Genomic DNA, 23,774 nt, shown 5'->3' with positions numbered 1-23,774 from the left:
ATTTGAAGTGAATCGGTGTAGAAATGAAGAAATTATAGTAAAAGGCAATTTTGGGTGGGTGTGGTCTATGTGGGCGGGGCGCCCCAGGGTTGGTAATGGGGCCATGCATAGTTGAGATTGACTGTATTGTCATAAGAGAAGTTCAATATCAATTTGAAGTGAATCGGTGTAGAAATGAAGAAATTATAGTAAAGGCAATTTTGGGTGGGTGTGGTCTATGTGGGCGGGGCCCCAGGGTTGGTTATGGGGCCATGCATAGTTGAGATTGACCCTAATGTCATAAGGGAAGTTCAGTATCAATTTGAAGTGAATCCGTGTAGAAATAAAAAAGTTAAAGTAAATGGAATTTTTTGGTGGGTGTGGCCTATGTGGGCGGGCGCCCCAGGGTTGGGATTGGGGCCATGCATAGTTGAGATTGACCCTAATTTCATAACAAAAGTTCAGTATCAATTTGAAGTGAATCCGTGTAGAAATGAAAAAATTATAGTAAATGGAAATTTTTGGTGGGTGTGGCCTATGTGGGCGGGGCGCCCCAGGGTTGGGAATGGGGCCATGCATGGTTGAGATTGACCGTATTGTCATAAGAGAGGTCCAGTATCAATTTGAAGTGAAGCGGTGTAGAAATAAAGAAGTAAATGTAAAATAACCTAAAAAAATGAGTGATAATTTCTGACGCGGCCCCACCCCAACCGCTTTAACTTTTGACCCAGGGGTCAGATCAAAATTCCAAATAGTGCAGGGTCGCACATATGCTCATAGCTACCATGTGTGTAAGTTTCAAGGTTCTAGTGCTTTTAGTGTAGGAGGAGATAGTGGCCAGGACGGACGGACGGACGGACAGACGGACGGACGGCGGAGATAACCACAATATCCCCACCTTTTTTTCAAAAAGCGTGGGGATAAAGAAAATTTTGTGCATGAGTAATATGTCTGGTGTTATACAACTTCAAAGTAAATTATTTGTTATACTATACAAAACATCTCATTATTGTTGGCAAGAAAATGCTTTTAAAGTAAGTTACAATAAATAACACTGAGCACACAAAAAGAAAGTAAATACTGACAGAAAGTATAAAAACTACACAGACAATGGACCCTAACTATAAACAATCTCTATGCATAACTTAGGGCAGATACTACACACTAATAAAGCACAATGCAACAGGTGTGTACAACATTGAGGGGTCAGTACCTGGGGAGTAGGGCGCACAAGCCCTGTCTGATCAAGAATCCCGTCGTCCCCTTCAACTTCAGAGTTCAAAAGGTCACCGCTGTTCACTGACAGCTGAACATAAGCGATAAGGGAATAAATAAATGAAAGTATCATTATCTCTGTGTTTTCATACCACTATTTATATGCATATATACCTTTATAGTATATATACTATGAAGATTAAGTGCACAACTATTGTATTCGACTCTAATTTTGAATCAAATACAACAGTTCCACTATCAACCTTCAACATTTCGAAACTTTAGATATGATTTTCAAAAGCCGAGCTGCAGATGCTAGTATTCTAAGATGGTATGAGGTTAAGATCACTTCTCGTTCATCTACATGTATTTGAAAAGAAGGACTGAAACCAAAAAATGAAATGATCAATAAATTGTACACCAAACCAATTTATCCCATACCTCTTTTGTGCACAAGATATGTAAATATTAACAAGCACATCAGCTCAGCTACTGCAAATCATTTCTCTAACTTAGGATCACAGTCTGCAACTTTCAAGCAATAACCATACTGACAGGTCTATGAATATCAATATGACGTCAAGAGTTACTGAGCCAGCTAAACCCCCACCCACGTTCACTACCATGCCAGCAAATAGCATTTATTACCTATAGTAAAATAGCCACAAGAAAAGCAAAATACAGACAAGTACCATAATAATTCTGATTTTAAAGACATCCTCATATAAACCACAAATGCCTTCAAAAACCATCATTTGGAAGCACATATTTGTGTGTGTGGAAGATTGTTTGGTGCATAGCTTGAATGCTGAAAGCCACAGACTGATTGCCTAGTATTGCACAAGCGACCCAAAACACCTGCTTAGCTAATTAGCCTTTCTGGGTTGAACAAAATCACCTTTTCTTGATAGCCATCATCATCACCTGGGTAAGCTGTCTCGCTATCAACATGGTGAACCACTTCCAGTAATTCATCATCTTGTGACATATCTCCATTTAGCAATGTGTACTGGTGGGGCTAGATGACAGGTTTCAACAGTTACTACATTTATCACCACAACAATTACAGATAACAGACATCTACAAACAATATTTTTTAAATAAAATTTCAATAACATGCAAGAAAAAGTCTGAATATTGTCTGATATTTATCTTCATATGATTAAACTTAAGGGCTAAGTTATTTGTTTGTAGATTAGATATGAGGATACATGTATTAAGTTTATCATTATCAATAAAACAGAATTTGAAAATAATAAATATTTATATTTTATTATATCATAATATTTGTGTAGTATACACAGAAAACTCAACACACATTGAATCATTGAACATAATACAAAGCAAGAGGGCCATGATGTGCTCATCAAAGTTCACAGACACCAATTGTTGAAGACATGACCTGGAGATCAAGTTTTTGACCTAACTTGATCTAGATTCACACGTGGCTTTCATATTGTCAAAAAAAAAACTCTTACTAAGTTTTATCAAGAAAGAATAATAAATGTGGCCTTTAAAAAAGTAACAAGGTTTTTCTAAGATTTGACCAGGTGACCTAATTTCTAGATACACATGACATATATTAGAAACTCATCCTAAACAAGTTTCATCAAGAATGAGTCATAAATGTGGCCTCTAGAGTGGAAACAAGGTTTTATAAGAGCAGATCTGGTACCACGCTTCTGGACCCATGTGACCCAGATTCACACTTGGCCTAAACATTCACCAGATAAACATTCTGAATAAGTAAAAATTGAGACAGGAATGTGACCTCTAGATTAGGAACAGTTTTTTTTTTTTATAAGAAATGATCCTAGACATGGTTTCTAGATGCACATTACTCAGATTTGTAAATAGCCTATATAAAGTCCAGATAAACAGATCTGACAAAGTTTTATAAAGATTGTGTCATAAATGTGGCCTCTGAAGTGGTAACAATATTTTATTCAGAGTCCAACTCTCTAGATCAGATAAACATCCTGATCAAGTTTCATCAAGATTGAATAATAACATTTTATGTGGCCTCTGGATTGGTAACAGGTTTCTTTAATATTTTACCTGGTGCTCTTGTTTTTTTACAATCATGACCCAAAGTTAAACTTGAAATAAACATTCTAAGTTTCATCAAGAATGAGTCATAACTGTAGACTCAAGAGTGGTAACAAGGCTTTTCTAAGAAGCGATCTTGTGTTTTAGTTTTTCTGATCAATAAACATTCTAACCAAGTTTCATCTTGGTTTGATGAAAAATGTTTCCACCGGGGCTGCAATGAGCTTAAAGTTTCCAGCACACACTGGATAATGCACACCACACAACAACGGATGCCAGACATAGGGTGATCACAAGACCTTACATTAAGCACTTTGTGCTCAGGTGAGCTACACAAATCTGAAAGACGATGTTCACATGGAATACAATTTAATTTATGAAGCTCTCTACAATAATATGAACCTGCAAAAAATACCTGGAGTATGCTTGTAACAAGGATGAAACAAGTGGTTGAACAAAATCACTATTTTATTCAGATATAGAAAATGCATATTTTCATTCTGTAAGTTCCCAGTGGACAACCAATTAAACGGCATAAAAATTAATAAAATACTACGCAAATATTCATAAATTTAAATACAACCGAGATCATAAAAGAACTACATGTTGTTGAAACTGCATTTTCAATGCACCACAATAGAGACAAACTAGAAATGGCGCGGCAGAGGCCGACGCGTATCCCCACGCCGAATGTTTGACCTAGGTGTGCCCCAGGGTTGGTAATGGGGCCATGCATAGCTGAGATTGACCGTATTGTCATAAGAGAAGTTCATCATCAATTAGAAGTGAATTGGTGTAGAAATGAAGAAGTTATAGTAAAAGGCAATTTTGGGTGGGTGTGACATATGTGGGCAGGGCGCCCCAGGGTTGGTAATGGGGCCATGCATAGTTGAGATTGACCGTATTGTCATAAGAGAGGTTCAGTATCAATTTGAAGTGAATCGGTGTAGAAATGAAGAAATTATAGTAAAAGGCAATTTTGGGTGGGTGTGGTCTATGTGGGCGGGGCGCCCCAGGGTTGGTAATGGGGCCATGCATAGTTGAGATTGACTGTATTGTCATAAGAGAAGTTCAATATCAATTTGAAGTGAATCGGTGTAGAAATGAAGAAATTATAGTAAAGGCAATTTTGGGTGGGTGTGGTCTATGTGGGCGGGGCCCCAGGGTTGGTTATGGGGCCATGCATAGTTGAGATTGACCCTAATGTCATAAGAGAAGTTCAGTATCAATTTGAAGTGAATCCGTGTAGAAATGAAAAAATTATAGTAAATGGAATTTTTTGGTGGGTGTGGCCTATGTGGGCGGGCGCCCCAGGGTTGGGATTGGGGCCATGCATAGTTGAGATTGACCCTAATGTCATAACAAAAGTTCAGTATCAATTTGAAGTGAATCCGTGTAGAAATGAAAAAATTATAGTAAATGGAAATTTTTGGTGGGTGTGGCCTATGTGGGCGGGGCGCCCCAGGGTTGGGAATGGGGCCATGCATGGTTGAGATTGACCGTATTGTCATAGGTGAGGTCCAGTATCAATTTGAAGTGAATCGGTGTAGAAATAAAGAAGTAAATGTAAAATAACCTAAAAAAATGAGTGATAATTTCTGACGCGGCCCCACCCCAACCCCTATAACTTTTGACCCAGGGGTCAGATCAAAATTCCAAATAGTGCAGGGTCGCACATATGCTCATAGCTACCATGTGTGTAAATTTCAAGGTTCTAGTGCTTTTAGTGTAGGTGGAGATAGTGGCCAGGACGGACGGACAGACGGACGGACAGACGGACGGACAGACGGACGGACGGACGGCGGAGATCACCACAATATCCCCACCTTTTTTTCAAAAAGCGTGGGGATAATTACTTCTTATAACAAACATGTGACCCTTCTGACAACATGAATGCATGTAGGATAATTTTCTCTTTACCTTTCCTTCGAGATGTTGTTTCCGCAACATGTAAGGTTTCACAAGCAGCATCCAGGGCACACAGAGTACAGCTACAACCACCAGCGTGATCTGGAACCCTTTCTGGGAGAAGCAGAGAACAACAAACATTAACCCTTTAACACTAAGATACATACTTTGATGCATTTAAAGTCAATTAAAAAATAAAAAAGGGCTGTTTGTAAAACATGCATGCCACCCATATGGGCTGTCAGTTGTAGTGGCAGCCATTGTGTGAATACGTTCTTTGTCACTGTGACCTTGACCTTTGACCTAGTGACCTAAAAATCAATAGGGGTCATCTGCCAGTCATGATCAATGTACCTATGAAGTTTTATGATCCTAGGCCTAAATATTCTTGAGTTATCATCAGGAAACCATTTTACTGTTTTTAGTCACTGTGACCTTGACCTTTGACCTAGTGACTTGAAAATCAATAGGGGTCATCTGCCAGTCATGATCAATGTATCTATGAAGTTTCATGATCCTAGGCGAAAGCATTCTTGAGTTATCATCCGGAAACCATTTTACTGTTTCGAGTCATTGTGACCTTGACCTTTGACCTAGTGACCTGAAAATCAATAGGGGTCATCTGCCAGTCATGATCAATGTACCTATGAAGTTTCATGATCCTAGGCGTAAGCATTCTTGAGTTATCATTTGGAAACTATTTTACTATATCGAGTCACTGTGACCTTGACCTTTGACCTAGTTACCTGAAAATCAATAGGGGTCATCTGCCAGTCATGATCAATGTACCTATGAAGTTTTATGATCCTAGGCCTAAGCATTCTTGAGTTATTATCCGGAAACAATTTTACTTTTTCGAGTCGCTGTGACCTTGACCTTTGACCTAGTCACCTGAAAATCAAAAGGGGTCATCTGCCAGTCATGATCAATGTACCTATGAATTTTCATGATCCTAGGCCTAAGCGTTCTTGAGTTATCATCCGGAAACCATCTGGTGGACAGACCGTCCGACTGACGGACTGACCAACCAACATGTGCAAAACAATATACCCCCTCTTCTTCGAAGGGGGGCATAATAAAATTACTTGTTACTAGATTAGAGTTTTTAAGCATTCATTTTCAATGCTAAGATACTGATAAGCAGCACATAGCATAAAACCTGAAAAGACTGCGAGTTACTAGCAGCCTGTTCTAGTTTTAGGCTGGTTGCATAAAGCCATTTTCACTTTGCTTCTGAGCGGGAAAGGATTATTAGCGAAATAAATCTTAAATGATATATGTATGTTTACTATCAATAAGGGGTAGGGTACAGCAACCTTCTTTTAAAGCCTGAATATTGACCTACAGTGACAAGCTGAGAAGGCCATCAGAATGAAAAAAAAGCAATAAGTTATAAGTGACCTTCATTTCGGTGTGTGTGGGGGGGGGGGGCTGATGGACCATAAATGAGTGGCATGTCATGCCCTCCTATTTCTCCATGAACATTCCCCTAACCAGGCAGAAAGGAACATTGAAGGGGCTGGGTACATCTCCCTAGTATTAGAGCCTGACTATTCCCCTATAGAGTGTGAGAGACATGCATACCTGTCCAGCGTACCAGCAGGTGGTTGGCTTACAAGGGTCCTCATATTGAAACAGGAACATGCTTATCAGGCCTGAAACACACAACATCAACTTCATACTAAAATCTGAAACTTTTTCTCAGAGATTTTTAGTTAAAAAAATCATCAACATTGAGGAGTTTAATAATAGGTTAAATGAACAAGAGTTTCTTGTTCGGAGATATATGCCCCCCAAACACGGCTTTGAACTAGTGACCCCAATTTCAATAGGTGTCATCTACTGTCCGAAGGCCAATGCACAAAGTATCAAGCCAATGGTCAATTTGTTGACAAGATATTAACTGGAAACGACTATAACACTTATTGTGACAGTGACCTTGACCTTTGACCTAGATCCTTATTTATAATAGGGTTATCTACTGTCCTAGGCCAATGCACATGGGAAGTATCAAGCCAATCGGTTAATTTGTTGATGAGTTATTGATCGGAAACGATTTTAACACTTATTGTGACAGTCACCTTGACCTTTGACCTTATGACAACAATTTCAATAAGGGTCATCTACTGTCAAAGGCAAATGCACATGTGAAGTATCAAGCCAATCAGTCGATTATTTTGACAAGTTATTGATCTAGACCTTTGACATAGTGACCCCAGTTTCAATTATTCATCTACTATCCAAGGCTAATAAGGCTAATGCACATGAGAAGCATCAAGCCAATCGGTAAATTCGTTGACGAGTTATTGATCGAACACAATTTTCATACTTATTGTGACAGTGACCTTGACCTTTGACCTGGTGACTATATAATAGGGGACATCTACTGTCCAAGGCCAATGCATATGTAAGGTATCAGGCCAATCAGTCAATTCGTTGACGAGATAGCGATCTGAAAAAAACTGGTCTACCGACAGAAAGACCAACCAACAGGGTTACTATGTCTGTAAAGATCCATCAATATAGTTTCAATACTTTTCAAGTTTAGAGCAAAATAAAAATCGGAAGCAGATGCCAATAAACTGTAAATTGGCATAGCCAGAACTATTCAACTTATAATAAAGCAAATATATGGAGATCAATTGTTAGCCTCCAGTGTAATGAAGAAATATTCTGCAATGTATGATATTATTTGCAATTTCACTTCATTCAGTAATGAATAGTGTTTGTTATTAGTTTTATTTTCAAGGATTAGTGGATAAGCAAATAAAATTGGATGCTGCTGAATAACCCTTCAAACCCTTTTAGTTTTCATTGCATAAATAGCTTAGAACAAACAAGGTTTTTATCATGGCCTACCAATGAGAAGATTTGGAGCCTTTCCGGTGTCTGCGGGGCCAAACTTGAGCCACTTGACAAATATCAGGAGGATCAGGTAGCCAAATATGGAGCACATGAAGATCAGCTGAGGGATGAACTCAAAGTAGACATTCAGGGGCTTGTTGAAGAACCTGTAAAACAAATGGAGCAGGGTGCGGGGAAATCTGGGTTAAAGTCATATGGGTAAAGTGTCATGTCAGCACCGGCCTATCAGGGACAACACTTTCTGCCTTTACTTCACTTGAATTTAGAAGAGAACTAATTTATAAAAAATTTCAATACAAGTGTCGTCTCTGATTAGCATGTGCAGACTGCAATGGCTAATCTAAGATAACACTTAACACTTTTATGGAATTGTTCATTTAAAAGAGGTCTCTTCTAAACAAAAAAGCAGTAAAGGTTGAAAGTTTCGTCAGTTATTTGCCTGTGCAAACTGCGCAGGATAATCTGCGACAACACATGAGGCAAAGGCATTAAGCACAGTTTTCTCGTAACAACCATAAATGGATTGAACAATTTTTTTGGTCTTTGAATAAAATAAACCTCAACTTATGATACAAGAGGGTCATGAGGAACCAAAGTGCTAACCTGAATGCTATCAATGACTTAAAAATGTGAATATACTGATTATCACAGACAAATCAAACATCTTCTGAAATATTTGACATATGGTAGATATAAAGGCTAATAAAGTAGCTTAGATTAGTTTTTCACTTTACTTTGTGATAAGTGAGTCTGTTTTTAAAATCAAAATTCAATTAGGGTTAACAAAAAAACTTACATGTAACTTTATCTGTGATGAAGCATCTATAATTTATCTTGACATGTAAACCGAACAATACATGAACACAAGACCTTGTTAACTGTGAGATGGACAAGCAGTAAATTTCTAATCATAAATACGAATTACAAACATACACATCTTTGTTTTTTATTATTGTTAACAATTGTTGTTTTATTTCTACACTTAAATTTTACATTATCTCTTAATTTGTTTTATTTCTTTATTTAAAGTGCCCTAAATTTAATCAAATTTCAATTGACAATGAAGTCACAGTGGCATAGTGAATATGGTGTCCATCTAGCAACTGGGTTTCTTCTCACTGTGGGAGCAGTCTTTCTATCTCCTCCAAAGACACCAAGTACTGGTTCCATTCACAGGAAACGGACTCGAAAGCGTTTATATAAGCGTAAGGGTTTTGATAAAATTGAGCTTAAATTAATATACTTAAACTAAACTAAATTTCATATTATTAAATAAGACCATCTTAGTAAGGTTTATACAAATGCTCCAAGGCAACACACACCTGTGATTAAGAAGACTGAGTGAGAGCCCAAACAGCATGTGGCAAACACCGAATATCACGGAGATCTTCATCTTCAGAGAGTTGGTTATGGTAATCTTGTTGATAGCAAGTTGCCATACCTAAAGTAAGAGATCAACTAACAACCTGATTGTGATCTTGTTGAAAATCAGCTGCCATACTTAAAAAAGGGAAACAACTTGTAACCCAAGTCAGCTTTCTCACAGAATTGTATGTTACCTCATTAAGTTATTCTTAAACATATTCTTTTCAAATGTAGTAATTTAAACATTACTTGTGTTACTAAATACAAAAGTATGTGCTTGCTATTTTTCAACTTACATCTTTAAATGATTTTATTACAGAATATTACTGCGTTATGCAATGCTTTACATTCAATAATTGCTATTCAAGTTCTACCCAAATATAACTTTTCATGTACAATTTCATATTAAAATGCTCTCAATTTTTTAGCTGATTTTAGTGATAAACACTTACTGGATCAAGACCAAAAGGATACGGTCTGTCCACTGTGTTGTTGGCATTGATCTTGTAATTTTTCAGATCCATTGAAGAGGTATTGTATACACTGAAGCAAAGTACAAGTATTTCAATAAAAGCCCGTCTCTAAGGTAACCTGGCTTTATGCATGTGGGTCAAGTATTGTCCTAGTATTGTACTACATCAGCCGATGTAGTTTCCAGGCTACTCTGGGGAGACACTCTCATCCTAGACTGGATTTTTCTTCAAAAGATTCTTTCTTAAAAGAGAAAATTACATCAAACAGAAAGTGTGGCCCTTATAAGCCTTTGCACAATGCCTGATGCACATACATTAAGCCTGGTTTCAATGCTTGATGCACATTCATTAAGCCTGGTTTCAATGCTTGAGCCTGGTTTCAATGCTTGATGCACATACATTAAGCCTGGTTTCAATGCTTGATGCACATACATTAAGCCTGGTTTAAATGCTTGATGCACATACATTAAGCCTGGTTTAAATGCTTGATGCACATACATTAAACCTGGTTTCAATGCTTGATGCACATACATTAAGCCTGGTTTCAATGCTTGATGCACATACATTAAGCCGGGTTTCAATGCTTGATGCAAATACATTAAGCCTGGTTTCAATGCTTGATGCACATTCATTAAGCCTGGTTTCTGTATCAATACCAATACATTTGATGCTAAGTTATTTATTAAAAGGAGGAAAACATACAAGATAAAATTGTTGAACTTTAATAAATACCTACCTATTAATGAAAACAATGAAAATATAAGGGATAAAAATATTTTAATGATAAAATTCAAATCCAAATTGCTTTCATCTTCTTTTCAGCAAAAGACCTGTTATGGTCATTAATTTACTTTTAATGTTATTTAAAATAATAATAGACCAATGATACTATATATATTCATTTCAATTTTTAAGGTCTTCAAACATGAAAGTTATTAGGATATAACAAATATATTGGAGATCACTTGCTAGGGAATCTACCAGGAAGTTATTGGTACCTTAACCATTACTTTCTTCATTATGTACACTGTTATCAACAAATTTACCTTGGATCAGGTTTCCATGCACTTCCAAATATGTTTAGCGACTTAGAGAAGATGTCATTGTAGATGAGGCCAGTGTAGATAGAGAATGCCCCCATAAGCAGAATAATGTAGCGGCCATTGAAAAACATTCCAAAGATCTGAAACATGCGAGTGTCATAGGTTATTAAGACAATACTGAAATCTTTAGCTATAAAAATAAGTATAAGCCTGATTAAAGTATTTTGCGCGACACACCATCTAATGATGGTGAACAAATGTGCCAAATGATTTTAAAATCTCACAATGAACAGCAAATTTATGGCCCGGACAAGCTTGTTCCGCCCGCCCGCTCGCCGACATTAGCCAATCTAATAACCAGTTTTTTCCTTCGGAAAACCTGGTCAAAAAGACTATTTCTGCAACATGAAGTTGTGGATTTCTGTTTCGGAAAAAGTTAGGCATTTGCATCCATCCTTTACAAATATGTTTGTGCTTAATGCATGGATCAGTCAATTCACCAAATCAACCAATATTAACGACTCACAAATTATAACGATTTTACTTATAATCTCGGTCTCATACTAAACATTTTAGACTACATTTATTTTATGTGTACCTCATCTGCAGACATTTTTGGTGCCAGTTTTTTCTCCATGATGACGAGGTAGAGAGCAAAGAGAAGCATGATAACCCCATGCCCTGCATCACCGAACATGATTGCAAACAGGAACGGGAATGATATGATAGTCCATGGGGCTGAAATCATAACCAACAATCTCACCGAACATGATTGCAAACAGGAACGGGAATGATATGATAGTCCATGGGGCTGAAATCACAACAAACAATCTCACCGAACATGATTGCAAACAGGTACAGGAATGATATGATAGTCCATGGGGCTGAAATCATAACCAACAATCTTTTAAATGAAACTGATTTTTTTTTCATTCTGTTTTACAATGAAACTGTTATTTTTTTACCTGATGGGGGAAAGATGGTGGGGCCCTTAAGATGTGGAAATTTGTGGCAAAATAGGAAATATTTATTTAGAAAGCATAATTTCATGTTTATATTCTATTAGTGTAATAAAACATTCATCAAAAGCTTTGCTACAAATGCTTAAATAGATAATTATCAAACACGATTTGATAAAAATATTTTGGAATATTTACAGAAGTGTCTCTAACATAGTAAATTTCTGTCCAAAGTTAGTCTTTTATCAAAACAGAGATTTGATTAAGAAGGGAATTTTTAATTTACACTAGGGGAAATATCTATATTATATCTCTTTCTTGCAGCTGAAAGGGGCTGAATTTTGGCAAAAAAACTTCCAGATACTTAAACCATATATCCTCATTCTGAAATATTGGTTTTTATTATATACCTGTTTAATGCTTTTAACAAAATACAGGTTGTATCAATCGTTGAAATAAAAAATCCCATATTACACTACTCGCTGTTTCCAATTCCGTATTACCATACTAGCCGGACTACTTCGACCCATTTAATGACGTCACATTACACGCACCGAAAATAGAAATATTTTATATTACGAAATATATTAAGTAGTACATCGTATGACGTCATTTCTGCCACAAAACACAATAGTTTTATCTAAACTGGACATGTCGGACGTTGTGTTTTTTAACAGTTAACTATGTGTTAAAAACGTATTTTGGAGTGTGTGTTTATCATGCATAAATGTATATTTCGATAGGAATACAATAAAATAGTGTGGTTTTAACTAAGTTTCGATAAAGACATGGAAGATAGAAGTGGAAGTGCATATCGTTTAAACGTTTTTGTTATAAACATCAGATTAAAGTTGTCAACTTAATTGTTATAAAAATTGGATTAACGATGGCATTAAGGTTAGCGTGTCGGAAACCTGTGTTTTCCCGGTTCGAATGTTTACACGTTAATTTACATAAACTGTATTCATACGCGTCTTAAATATACTATGGCGTACTGTTTTAGTCATTGTTTTGTCAGTTTTGTTAAAGTAAAAAATACATTTGTTAACTGTTTTCGTTAGTTGTTGTATATAATAAAAGGAATATTACGCTAGTCAATTGTTCCAAGAGTATGTATCACTCTCGTGGCTTGTGCTATTTCGCATCACACTCGAGAGACCGCCTCTCGTGTGATACGTCATCACACAAGCCACTCGAGTGATACAAAGTCTTGGAACAATTGACTAGCGTAATATTCCGTATTTAACTTTTTATCAATATTTGGTCATAAACCGATACATATGTGTGACCTGAAGCAACAAATCAAAGGTCTTAACTCAGTTGAAATCAATACTGCACTAAAAGGGTTAAGTCATTTCCCAAAAGTACCATTAATATCAATCTAATTTGCTATAAAAGACTTGAGGCTTTGTGAAATAAGCATCCTCTATGAGACCATGAGGTTATTTGTATCCTCCAATTACCTTGAGTCGAGCAATTAAGAAAACAACTAAAATAATTTCTGAATTAATTCAAACAATGCCGCAATAAACGATGTACCTAAAAAGATTGATTTCATTCCCATTACATCCATGTCAAAATTGTTTATTTACAGCATGTTTTACCATGCAAAGCCGTTAGTTCCATACACACCCGCAATGACATACACTACGCGGGTTGTTTACCTTGAGTCAAGAGGTCACATTCGAAAAGCGAGAGTACTCCATTGCAATAGGAATGAGGTCAACAAAACTTTGAAAATTTTGATTCACTGAACCAATTTATAGAAACTGAAAGATTAATTAATTTTTTTTTATAACTTCTATTCACCATTTAACAAGTTTTTGTTTTATTGGTTGATCTTCTTTTGAGCAACATTGACACGAAAAAGTGCTCCAGAAGTGAAAAAAAAAACACCGCTCGTAATTTGTTCATTTTGTTTTTCGTCATATATGTAACTATTAAAAGATTTGATAAAATTATCATCCTATCGGGACAGGGTATACTCGCTGAACATGTGGATATTGGCATTTCACCTATTTTCGCGATGTGAGCGTAATATTGTTCCATGCAACATTTTCTGGGAATCGTGAAAAAGTAAAAGAATTTTCATTAAAATAAATCAAATAAAAAGTATTATTTACACTAGCACAGTGGTCTGCAATTTATCAGCAAGTTCAATGAAGAGTACAAAAAAAACGCACAGAATATGCACGGAATATGCATACATTTGGATGATTTCAGTTGAAGTAAGATTTTTAAATGCAATTAAACTGCTTTGTTCCTTAATTTAGTCGTTCTTGTAATTATTTTCAAGCGTAGTAATGTAAGTAAAACAAAATACTCGGAGCGCATGCGTGTGATGTCATCACGAGAGCTGCGTTCTTAATGTAAACAAAGTGATCGAAATTAGGTCATGCTCGAAATAAGGGAATCGTACGATATCACAAAAACAACTAATCTATCTTTTATTTGAGCATGTTACAAGAGACTTTTTTTTTAGTTTAAAGGGCCTGTTGTACATGTTCAGACCTTACCTGGGTTTACCTCCCTGTAACTTGCGACCCCATAGGCATCCACAATGTTCTGGAACACAACGGTGAACTTGTTCAGTCTGTGGTAGGTGGGTGGCTCCTGGCGGGTACTCATACGGTTCAGGATGGATGGTACTGAACTCCCGCTTCTCTCCTGAGCAGGGATACATAGGCCATCAATATATATAAAGACAAACATTATTAAGAGAAGATTATATGACACTTATATTTATTTACATTAATTTGAAACTTAAAAAAATATAACACTATTTTTATATTTTTTTTTATTACGTAAGACAAACATAAACCTTATGCATAGATGAAAAAAAAAAGTTTAACATAAAGCCATCCTATTATTACAAGAATCCTCTGTTGTTGTTTTTAAATATCACAGATAGCCCTTTAAAAAAGGTGACAAATTAAGACACTGGTATTTTAAATTCATATACTGATCTCCTCTACCTTGTTGACCAGGCAACAGAAATAATGTAACACACATTTAGAAGATTGCACACCCAGATTTAAAGAATTCCATATCAAGGATTGATTAGAACCTTGTTCTTGCAAAACTGGGCTTAAAGTATGTGCATAAAGTTTGTTCCTTTATAAGCCTGTACAGTCCAAACAAGCTAACAAGGGACAACTCTTTCAGCTTTTGAACATGAAAATCCAGTTAAGGCAAACATTGTTGAAGGCTAATCTATTTCAACATTTTAAGCACATGAATTAAGCCCATTTTCTCCAGAGCACTACTCGTTAGACCCCTGCACTCACATTTCCCCTTTTGAGTGCCTGCTGTATGCGGTCAAGGTCGGCAACTGGGCACCAGCACTCGGAAATAAGACACTTCTGCGTGACATCCAGGTTGAACATGTTTAGCGTGTGGTAGATAGCTTTGATTTTGCGCACCTTGATGAACCACACCTTGATGTTCTTGGCCGCCGCAACTAACAGTCGGTGTCGGTGATCCTGGGTTTGACCCAGCACCTGAAGTGGACAATATGAAATTGTGTTGTTTTTTCTCTTAAACCTTTCTCGATCAGATATGCATTTCAAAGCATTTGTAGTCCCTTAAAAAATTATATAAAATACTTTTCTTACTAGATTCAAGTTTTGAGAGCTTCATTCTGAACCCTAAGATACTGATGAGAAGCAAAAAGCATGAACCTGAACAGACTGCAAGTTAACTTACTCGCAGGCTGTTCTGGTTTTATGCTGGTTGCATATAGCGTTTTCACTTTTCTTCTGAGCAGAAATGGGTTAACACTTGGGGATTCAAAATCAGAAATTTTATATTTCATTGTCCAACTAAAATAGTAGTGCAATGTGTTTCATTTATTTAGGCAAGACATAGAGAATATTTGTTGGATTCTGTGGATTATCGATTTTAATTCACAAGTGATCATAGAAAATATATATTTTCTATGATCACGAGTGAATTAAAATCGCTTTTCCACTGAATCCAACAAATTTTCTTTTATTTTATGCTTTTTATCCACAGTTTATATAAATTGTTAAAGGGTTTAACTAAAGAATTTCGCTTGAATAATGACGTCATTTCGTCAAAAAATGACGTCATTTCACAGTAAACAGTGAAAATTATTGATAATTTTCACTGATAATTTTCATTGTTTGAAACAGTGAAATTATCAGATTTAATTCCCTGATATTTCTCTATAAACCATCAAAAAGCATCAAATAAAAACTTTTAATAACATTAGTGAGTGAGGAGCAAGACAATCTACCAGGGCAGAGCTTGCGGGCTTTTTATTATATAACCTGTGGGAAATTGTAATGGTATGATTTATCTATCACATTGAATTTCATTACCGGGGATGTTCATTATGTTAGATCATGACATAAATGACACAAGTAATTATACATTTTGGTGCATATTTGATGGTTTTAACTATTTCTCTGTAAAACTAAAGAGCACATAACATAATGATGCCATCATGGTGTCATATAATACAACATACATGTATAAACCAGTGAGTTACTGATTATTTTATTAAGTTCACTGGTATCACCAGCGTTCCTTACTACCAGTGAATATCAGATTATATTAAATGACTCTCCAGTCAATAATTGGGTCTTACTCTAAGCATCAAGGCTTAATGCACGTGCTTAAAGTGTCACCCCAGATCATGCTGTGCAGTCTGCACAGGCTAATCAGGAACAACACTTTCTGCTTTCATGGAATTCTAAGTTAAAAGGAAATATCCCCTTCCTATAATGTAATTAAAACAAGAGCTGTCATCATAGGATGACATATGCCCCCTAAAAACGTTTTTTCGAAACCTAAACGCAGATTTTGATACCTAAACGCGGAGTTCAAGGTCAATGTCAAAGGGGTCAAAATTTGTGAGCGTACAGAAAGGCATTGTCCATATACACATCCATACCAAATATGAAGGTTACATCTGAAGTGACATTGAAGTTATTATCATTTTTATTAAACCTAAAAGAAAAGTGTGACGGACAGACAGACAGGCAGACGGACAGACAGACGGACATGCGATCATTATATGCTCACCTTCGGGGGCATAAAAACAGTTTATATCCTTCCTATAATAAAATAAACAACTAGTTTATGCAGAAAATGTTTCCTCTGTATACTAAATAACCCCTTACAGTGTTAAGGTCCTCAATTCTCGTCATCACCCCAATGGACATCTCTCGTCTGTCTGACTGGGTCTCTGGGCAGGGGTACAGGGTGGCACGGAATCTGCATGTACAACAACAGGTATCACCAATCAGTCTTAACCCTTCCCCCATAAGAAGAGAAGTGAAAATGGCTTTTGCAACCAGCATAAAACCAGAACAGCCTGCGAGTAACTCGCAGTCTGTTCAGGTTGTATGCTGTTTGCTGCTCATCAGTATCTAAGAGTTAGAATTGAAGCCTTTTAAACATGAATCTAGTAAGAAAGATGTTTAATTAAATTAAACTTTCTAAGGGACCACACATGCCTCAAAATAAGTATCTGAGTAGTTAAGGGTTAACAGATTTGTTTGGAAATTAACATGATTAAACTCTTCCACAGGCAATGTGTCCTTTATGATATTCATCCACAGAGCCAGTCTCGCACACACTTTATAGCTTTACATACTGTCTTGATCAACTTTCACAAAAATAAATTTACATTTTTTGGGGTTCTCTTTCATTGATACAAAAGGCTAATATATAATTATATAATAATCATCACAGTTTCATCCCTTATGATTGTTAAATATAGATCTGTTTACATCGCTTGATTGAAAATAAAATGTTTTCAAAGCTATGCTGACATGTTGTACACAAAATGGCATACACAGAAATTATAATTCACTTCCAAGTATTCTTAAATGTGAAAAGTAATTATAATGAAACACTTATTTCCAATTCGTTTAGAACTAGAGGACAGTAGCATACCCTTCACATATTTTTTTGACTCTTGACTTCAGCTGTTCTCCTTGGAAAAATATTATGAACACAGTTTTGTCCACACGATCACCCTGAAAATATTTAATTTACATCTTACAATAATTCTTACAAAAAATAGCTTCACCTTCTTTCACAAGAAAAAAACATCCATTAAATCATTTACAGATTGGAAACATGATAACCTTGCAAATGTTTGAGAAAAATCTAATTACAAATACATTGAAACAAGGGCTAAACATGCTTTCTCTAAAAATGCTCTATTATTTGGGCTGCAACATACATTAAGCATTTTAAAATTTATAAATGAAACCAATTCAACAAGCTGGAAACATGATCTTAACTTCAATCTTCTTTCAAGAACTATGAACAAGATTCATGTCTTACAGTGATAGGGTCTTCCAATCGCGTGTCTATCTCTGCCTGTTTGAGGAACACATTCCCTCGACACACTCTCCACAGCATGCGCTCAAAGGCGGGGATTCTTTCCCGCAGTATCACCCCCGCAACAAACCTAAAAGGATAGAGTACAATTTACAGTGCTATAGAGAGGACAAGTCAGATAATGTGTCGCTATATTCTTCCTATATCAACTGATAATTTGTGTATAAACAAGCGTTTTGATATTGAAATAATCTGCTGGCCATTATCACTGTATGACACTTACACAGGACACAGTAGCCCTGCCCAGTGTTCACAAAGTTTTAATTGCCATTGAAAATCAATTTTACTTTAAAAAAAAAAAGTGACATTGATTTTAACTTTGCTTGAACTGTAAATTGTTTTAAATACACTGATTTAATATGACTTGTTAGCAAGGCGCCTTAAATTGTAACTTTTGCTTAAGTCAGTTTCTTGACATTGATTTCCATTTTTATAATGATATTTGTTTGTGAACACTTAAGTACAACAAGATGGGCCAAGATGGCCCTAGTTCCCTCACCTGAGACGAGTCGGTTCATTCAATCTTTACCAAACGTCAAACTTGACCTAGATATTGTCCAGACAAACATCCAGGTCAAATTTCATCTTTATTGAACCAAAACTCTGGCATATGTACATGTAGTGTTTTTGTTTTTGTAAGATTTGACCTGGTGACCTATATTTTGAGTTGACCCCCCCTTACCAAACATCAAACTTTGCTTACAAAAATAAATATTATGACCAAGATTCATAAAATCTGAAACAAAATTGTGACCTCTAGAGTGTTTACAAGGATTTTGATTTTGCTAATGAAAATTTGGACAATCTAAGGGCAATAATTATGGCATTAATTATGTGATATATATATAAAACCAATCTTTGTACCAAGTTTCATGATGATTGGGCAAAAAATGTGACTTCTAGAGTGTTCGCAAGCTTTTTTTACTATATAAATATAAAATAAAAATACTGCCCCCCCCCCAGCAGCCATGATATTCAACTGACCGGAACTATAAACATATAGAGAAAAATGCCCCCCCCCCCCCATTGACGGCCATGTTTTTTCACTGATCTGGACCATTTTCGAACATGTACGAGATATCAATAAAACCAATGTTTTGACCAACTTCCATGATGATTGGGCAAAAATTGTGACTTCTAGAGTGATAACAAAGTTTCTATACAGCCAAAAAAGGAAAACTGCCCCCCCCCCCCGGCAGCCATGTTATTCAACTGACCAGAACCATTTTCGAACTCAACTCTCATGTCAAGGAAACAAATGTTCTGACCAAGTTTCATGAAAATTGGGCCAAAAATGTGACTTATAGAGTGTTCACATGTTTTCACTATATACATATAGAGAAAAATGCCCTGCCCACTGGCGGCCATGTTTTTCACCGATCAGGACCATTTTTGAACTAGTCCGTGATCTCAATAAAAATGTTTTGACCAACGTACATGATGATTGGGCAAAAATTGTGACTTCTAGAGTGTTTACAAGGTTTCTCTATATCCAAATAAGGAAAACTGCCCCGCCCACTGGCGGCCATCCTTTTCAACGGACCGGAAACACTTTTGAAGTCGACCAACATATCATTAAGGCAAACATTTTGACAAAGTTACATGAAGATTGGGCATGAAATGTGACTTCTACAGTGTTTACAAGGTTTTTCTTTTTTTTGACCTAATAACCTAGTTTTTGACCCAGCATGACCTAGTTTCGAACTTGATTGAGATATCATTGGGACAAATTTTGACCAGGTTTCATGAAGATCCGACATAAAATGTGGCCTCTAGAGTGTTTTCAAACCAAATGTGGACGACGGACGGACGGAAGAAGGACAAAGACCGGTCACAAAAGCTCACCTGAGCAATCAGTTGAGCTAAAAACAAATACAAACAAAAGCACCGCCTTGGGGGTGCAGACCGCTCATCTATTTTCTTTTTAAAGGTGAAGGGACTCTCATTTTCAATCACAAAGGAGGGTGGGGTGGAATGAAGAGGGGTGTATAGTGTGGGGTTGTGGACATTTATTACATTATCTTCAAAAAAAGGGAAAAAAAAAGCGGGGGGGGGGGGGGGGGGGGATGGGGGGGGGATTTTTTGGGTGCGATGGTTGGACGGTATTTCAAACATAACCGTTAAAAAAAAAAATTGGGGTGGGGTATAGTGTGAGGCTGTAGTGGAAATTTGTGAGATGATCTTAAAAAAAAAAAAATTAAAAAAAAATAATAAAAAATTGGGGGTGGGGGGGGTGGGGTGGGTGGGGGGGGTGGGGTGGGGTGGGTATAGTGTGAGGGTGTTGGTGTTATTTGTGAGACGATCTTAAAAAAATAATAAAAAAAAGGGGGGGGGGGGGGGAGGGGGGGAGGGGGAGGGCACGGGGGATGGTTTGGGTAGAGTCTATTGTGGTAAGTCAGGTAAGAGTAGTTTTGTCAAAGTATCAATCAAATCTAATCATAAATAAAGCAGTTATGGCAATTTTAGCAAAATTTTATAATTTGACCTTGAGAGTCAAGGTCATTCAAAGGTCAAGGTAAAATTCAACTTGCCAGGTACAGTAACCTCATGATAGCATGAAAGTATTTGAAGTTTGAAAGCAATAGCCTTGATACTTAAGAAGTAAAGTGGATCGAAACACAAAATTTAACCATATATTCAAAGTTACTAAGTCAAAAAAGGGCCATAATTCCGTAACAATGACAACCAGAGTTATGCAACTTGTCCTTTTACTGTACCCTTATGATAGTTTGAGAGTGTTCCAAGTATGAAAGCAATATGTATGATACTTTAGGCATAAAGTGGACCAAAACACAAATCTTAACAAAATTTTCGATTTTCTAAGTATAAAGGGCCCATAATTCTGTCCAAATGCCAGTCAGAGTTACATAACTTTGTTTGCACGGTCCCCTTATGATAGTTAATATGTGTTGCAAGTATGAAAGCAATAGCTTTGATACTGTAGGAATAAAGTGGACCTAAACACAAAACTTAACCAAATTTTTAATTTTCTAAGTATTAAAAGGGCAAATAATTCTGTCAAAAAGCCAGTCATAGTTACATATCTTTGCCTGCACAGTCCCCTTATGATAATTAGTAAGTGTTGCAAGTGTGAAAGCAATAGCTTTGATACTTAAGGAATAAAATGGACCTAAACACAAAACTTAAACAAAATTTTCAATTTATAAAGTATAAAAAGGGCACATAATTCTGTCAAAATGCATGCCAGAGTTATCTTACTTTGCCTGCCCAGTCCCCTCATGATAGTTAGTAAGTGTACCAAGTTTGAATGCAATAGCATTGATACTTTCTGAGAAAAGTGGACCTAAACGCAAAACTTAACCAAAATTTTCTATTTTCTAAGTATAAAAAGGGCACATAATTCTGTCAAAATGCATGCTAGAGTTATCGTACTTTGCCTGCCCAGTCCCCTCATGATAGTAAGTAAGTGTACCAAGTTTGAATGCAATAGCATTGATACTTTCTGAGAAAAGTGGACCTAAACGCAAAACTTAACCAAAATTTTCAATTTTCTAAGTATAAAAAGGGCACATAATTCTGTCAAAATGCACGCCAGAGTTATCTAACTTTGCCTGCCCAGTCCCCTCATGATAATAAGTAAGTGTACCAAGTTTGAATGCAATTGCATTGATACTTTCTGAGAAAAGTGGACCTAAACGCAAAACTTAACCGGACGCCGACGCCAACGCCAACGCTGACGCCAAGGTGATGACAATAGCTCTTTTTTTTTTTTTTAAAATAGATGAGCTAAAAAATGAAAGTCAATGTCAAATGCATTTGCAAATTGGTATCAGAACGGGGCTAGGTGTGCCAACTGAAGTTTTGTGAACTTGAATAAAAGGTGTGTCCCAATTTTTGAATAGAGCAATGTCATAAACAACAACTAACCTTCTATCAAGGGCCTATAACTCAGGAATGAGTGGAGCACTGGGAATGAAAAGTGTCTTGCACATTTACACTTCATATAGAGGATATATCTGAAGTTAAATTTAAATACTTGAGAAATGTGGATTGCAAAGTGAAGGTTGCTGTGCAAAAGGGGTAGGATGGCACCAGAACCATTTTTGTGATGTCATACAATAATTGGTTAATATGGTGAATGACTTTGCCTAACATTTGTCTTACACATTTATCTCCCCATGTTGAATGTCTGTATACCTGGGATAAATAAAGTAATTCTCTGTTCTGTTATGTTTATAAGATTTTAAAGCTGTGCCTGTTAATTTCCAATTAATGTTCGCATAAATATATAAAATTAACAGATTTTCACATTTTTTGTGATAATGAACCTATTAAGGCGGTAAGGCAGAGTCAAAAATGGTTGCAGCATTCTGCTATTTACTCTAGGTCTTTCTCTACATCTTAATGAGTGAACCACTCTAATATACATGCGCTCCAGTCAGGGCGTAAACAAGTCAGTAATATGTATTATATAATAAAGACCAGAAGTTGTTTGTATAGATTAATAAACATATTTGCCTGCGCAATAGATATTTGTTTTTAAACGAATCCATTGAGTTTAGGTTAAGTTTCTCACATTTGTTTTCATCAGCATTGAAATTAGAGTACTTTGGATACACAGAGGAAATTATGAATGAAAATGCCACGAAAGAGTAAATAAAAGGAAAAAAAAGAGACAAGAAACATTTCTAACAAGGTGTAGTGAACTGTTTACTTTGCATTTTATTTTATGAAATAATTACTCGTGATAAGTTTTGGAATAATAGCTATTTTGAAAGAGTCCCAATTAAAGTTTCCTGCTCTTGTATTTCAAGACTTGTTTAAGGCCTTTGTTAAACCCATTGTTAAATAGTTTTTCATTAAATATACTTCAAAATTCAACCCAGCTTGTCAAGTTTCACTTTTTCTTTTGATGCCGATTAAGTATATGGCCAGTGAAATTCTTGGGAGATCTGTCTGCTGTCCATTGAATTTTGTTATGATATTATTTCCGCTAACTTTTTGTGACAGTTTGGTTAAAGAAATTGTGTGGTGGTTGGCCCTGATGATAGAAAATATATATTAAGTATAGTGGTAAAAAAGAAAGCAGTAATATGAGCCTTGTTTTGGAAAAAACGGACAACACTTTCTGCTTTTATGGAATTCTTTGTTTAGAGAAAGTGTCTTCTAAACAAAAATCTAGTCTAGGCATTAAGTGTCATCCCTGATAAGCCTATGCAGACTTCACTTAATAAACATGTATATAGCCTAGATTTCCCAAAATGAGGTCTCATATCACCAAACACATACCCCAGTTTGAGGGCCTGTCCAGCATGGCGACCCAGTTCCTCTCCCAGCAGCTGCACATCATCGTCAGGAATGAGTGGATCATGCATCGCCTGCATAGTATGATGATCAGCCTATATATACGACAGAATTACACACAACAGTTATCAACAGAAAAAGATAACTACAAAGCAAATTAAACAATGACAAAAGTTGATCTTACATTGCTCACCCATACCGGTAATTATCTGCAGTGTCCTCTCAAATCCTGTTTTATATATGAGCCCTGCTCTGTGAAAAGAGGGTTGAATGCA

The 23,774-nt window shown here is 36.3% G+C and overlaps 1 protein-coding gene across 3 annotated transcripts in view; it reads right to left on the bottom strand.

Annotated features, from left to right (window-relative positions):
* LOC127860135 (V-type proton ATPase 116 kDa subunit a 1-like) overlaps nt 1-23,774 on the bottom strand; it is a 52,211-nt gene that overhangs the window by 9,277 nt on the left and 19,160 nt on the right. For 2 of the 3 annotated variants that reach the window (XM_052397980.1, XM_052397981.1), the window contains 15 exons: nt 23,485-23,594; nt 22,360-22,392; nt 18,178-18,304; nt 17,782-17,864; nt 17,004-17,097; nt 15,144-15,356; nt 14,373-14,523; nt 11,496-11,635; nt 10,901-11,037; nt 9,834-9,924; nt 9,339-9,457; nt 8,011-8,162; nt 6,736-6,806; nt 5,164-5,265; nt 2,093-2,212 (listed from right to left, as the gene is read on the bottom strand). In XM_052397980.1, coding sequence (XP_052253940.1) covers nt 2,093-2,212; nt 5,164-5,265; nt 6,736-6,806; nt 8,011-8,162; nt 9,339-9,457; nt 9,834-9,924; nt 10,901-11,037; nt 11,496-11,635; nt 14,373-14,523; nt 15,144-15,356; nt 17,004-17,097; nt 17,782-17,864; nt 18,178-18,304; nt 22,360-22,392; nt 23,485-23,594 — 1,743 coding nt within the window. The remainder of the gene's footprint in view (nt 1-2,092; nt 2,213-5,163; nt 5,266-6,735; nt 6,807-8,010; nt 8,163-9,338; nt 9,458-9,833; nt 9,925-10,900; nt 11,038-11,495; nt 11,636-14,372; nt 14,524-15,143; nt 15,357-17,003; nt 17,098-17,781; nt 17,865-18,177; nt 18,305-22,359; nt 22,393-23,484; nt 23,595-23,774) is intronic. The other variant, XM_052397982.1, reaches the window with a different exon arrangement.

The sequence above is a fragment of the Dreissena polymorpha genome, chromosome 15 (assembly GCF_020536995.1).
Source record: "Dreissena polymorpha isolate Duluth1 chromosome 15, UMN_Dpol_1.0, whole genome shotgun sequence".
In the NCBI taxonomy this organism is placed as follows: domain Eukaryota; kingdom Metazoa; phylum Mollusca; class Bivalvia; order Myida; family Dreissenidae; genus Dreissena; species Dreissena polymorpha.
The sequence above is the reverse complement of the archived record's forward strand: the minus strand, read 5'-3'. Positions and strand labels throughout refer to the sequence as shown.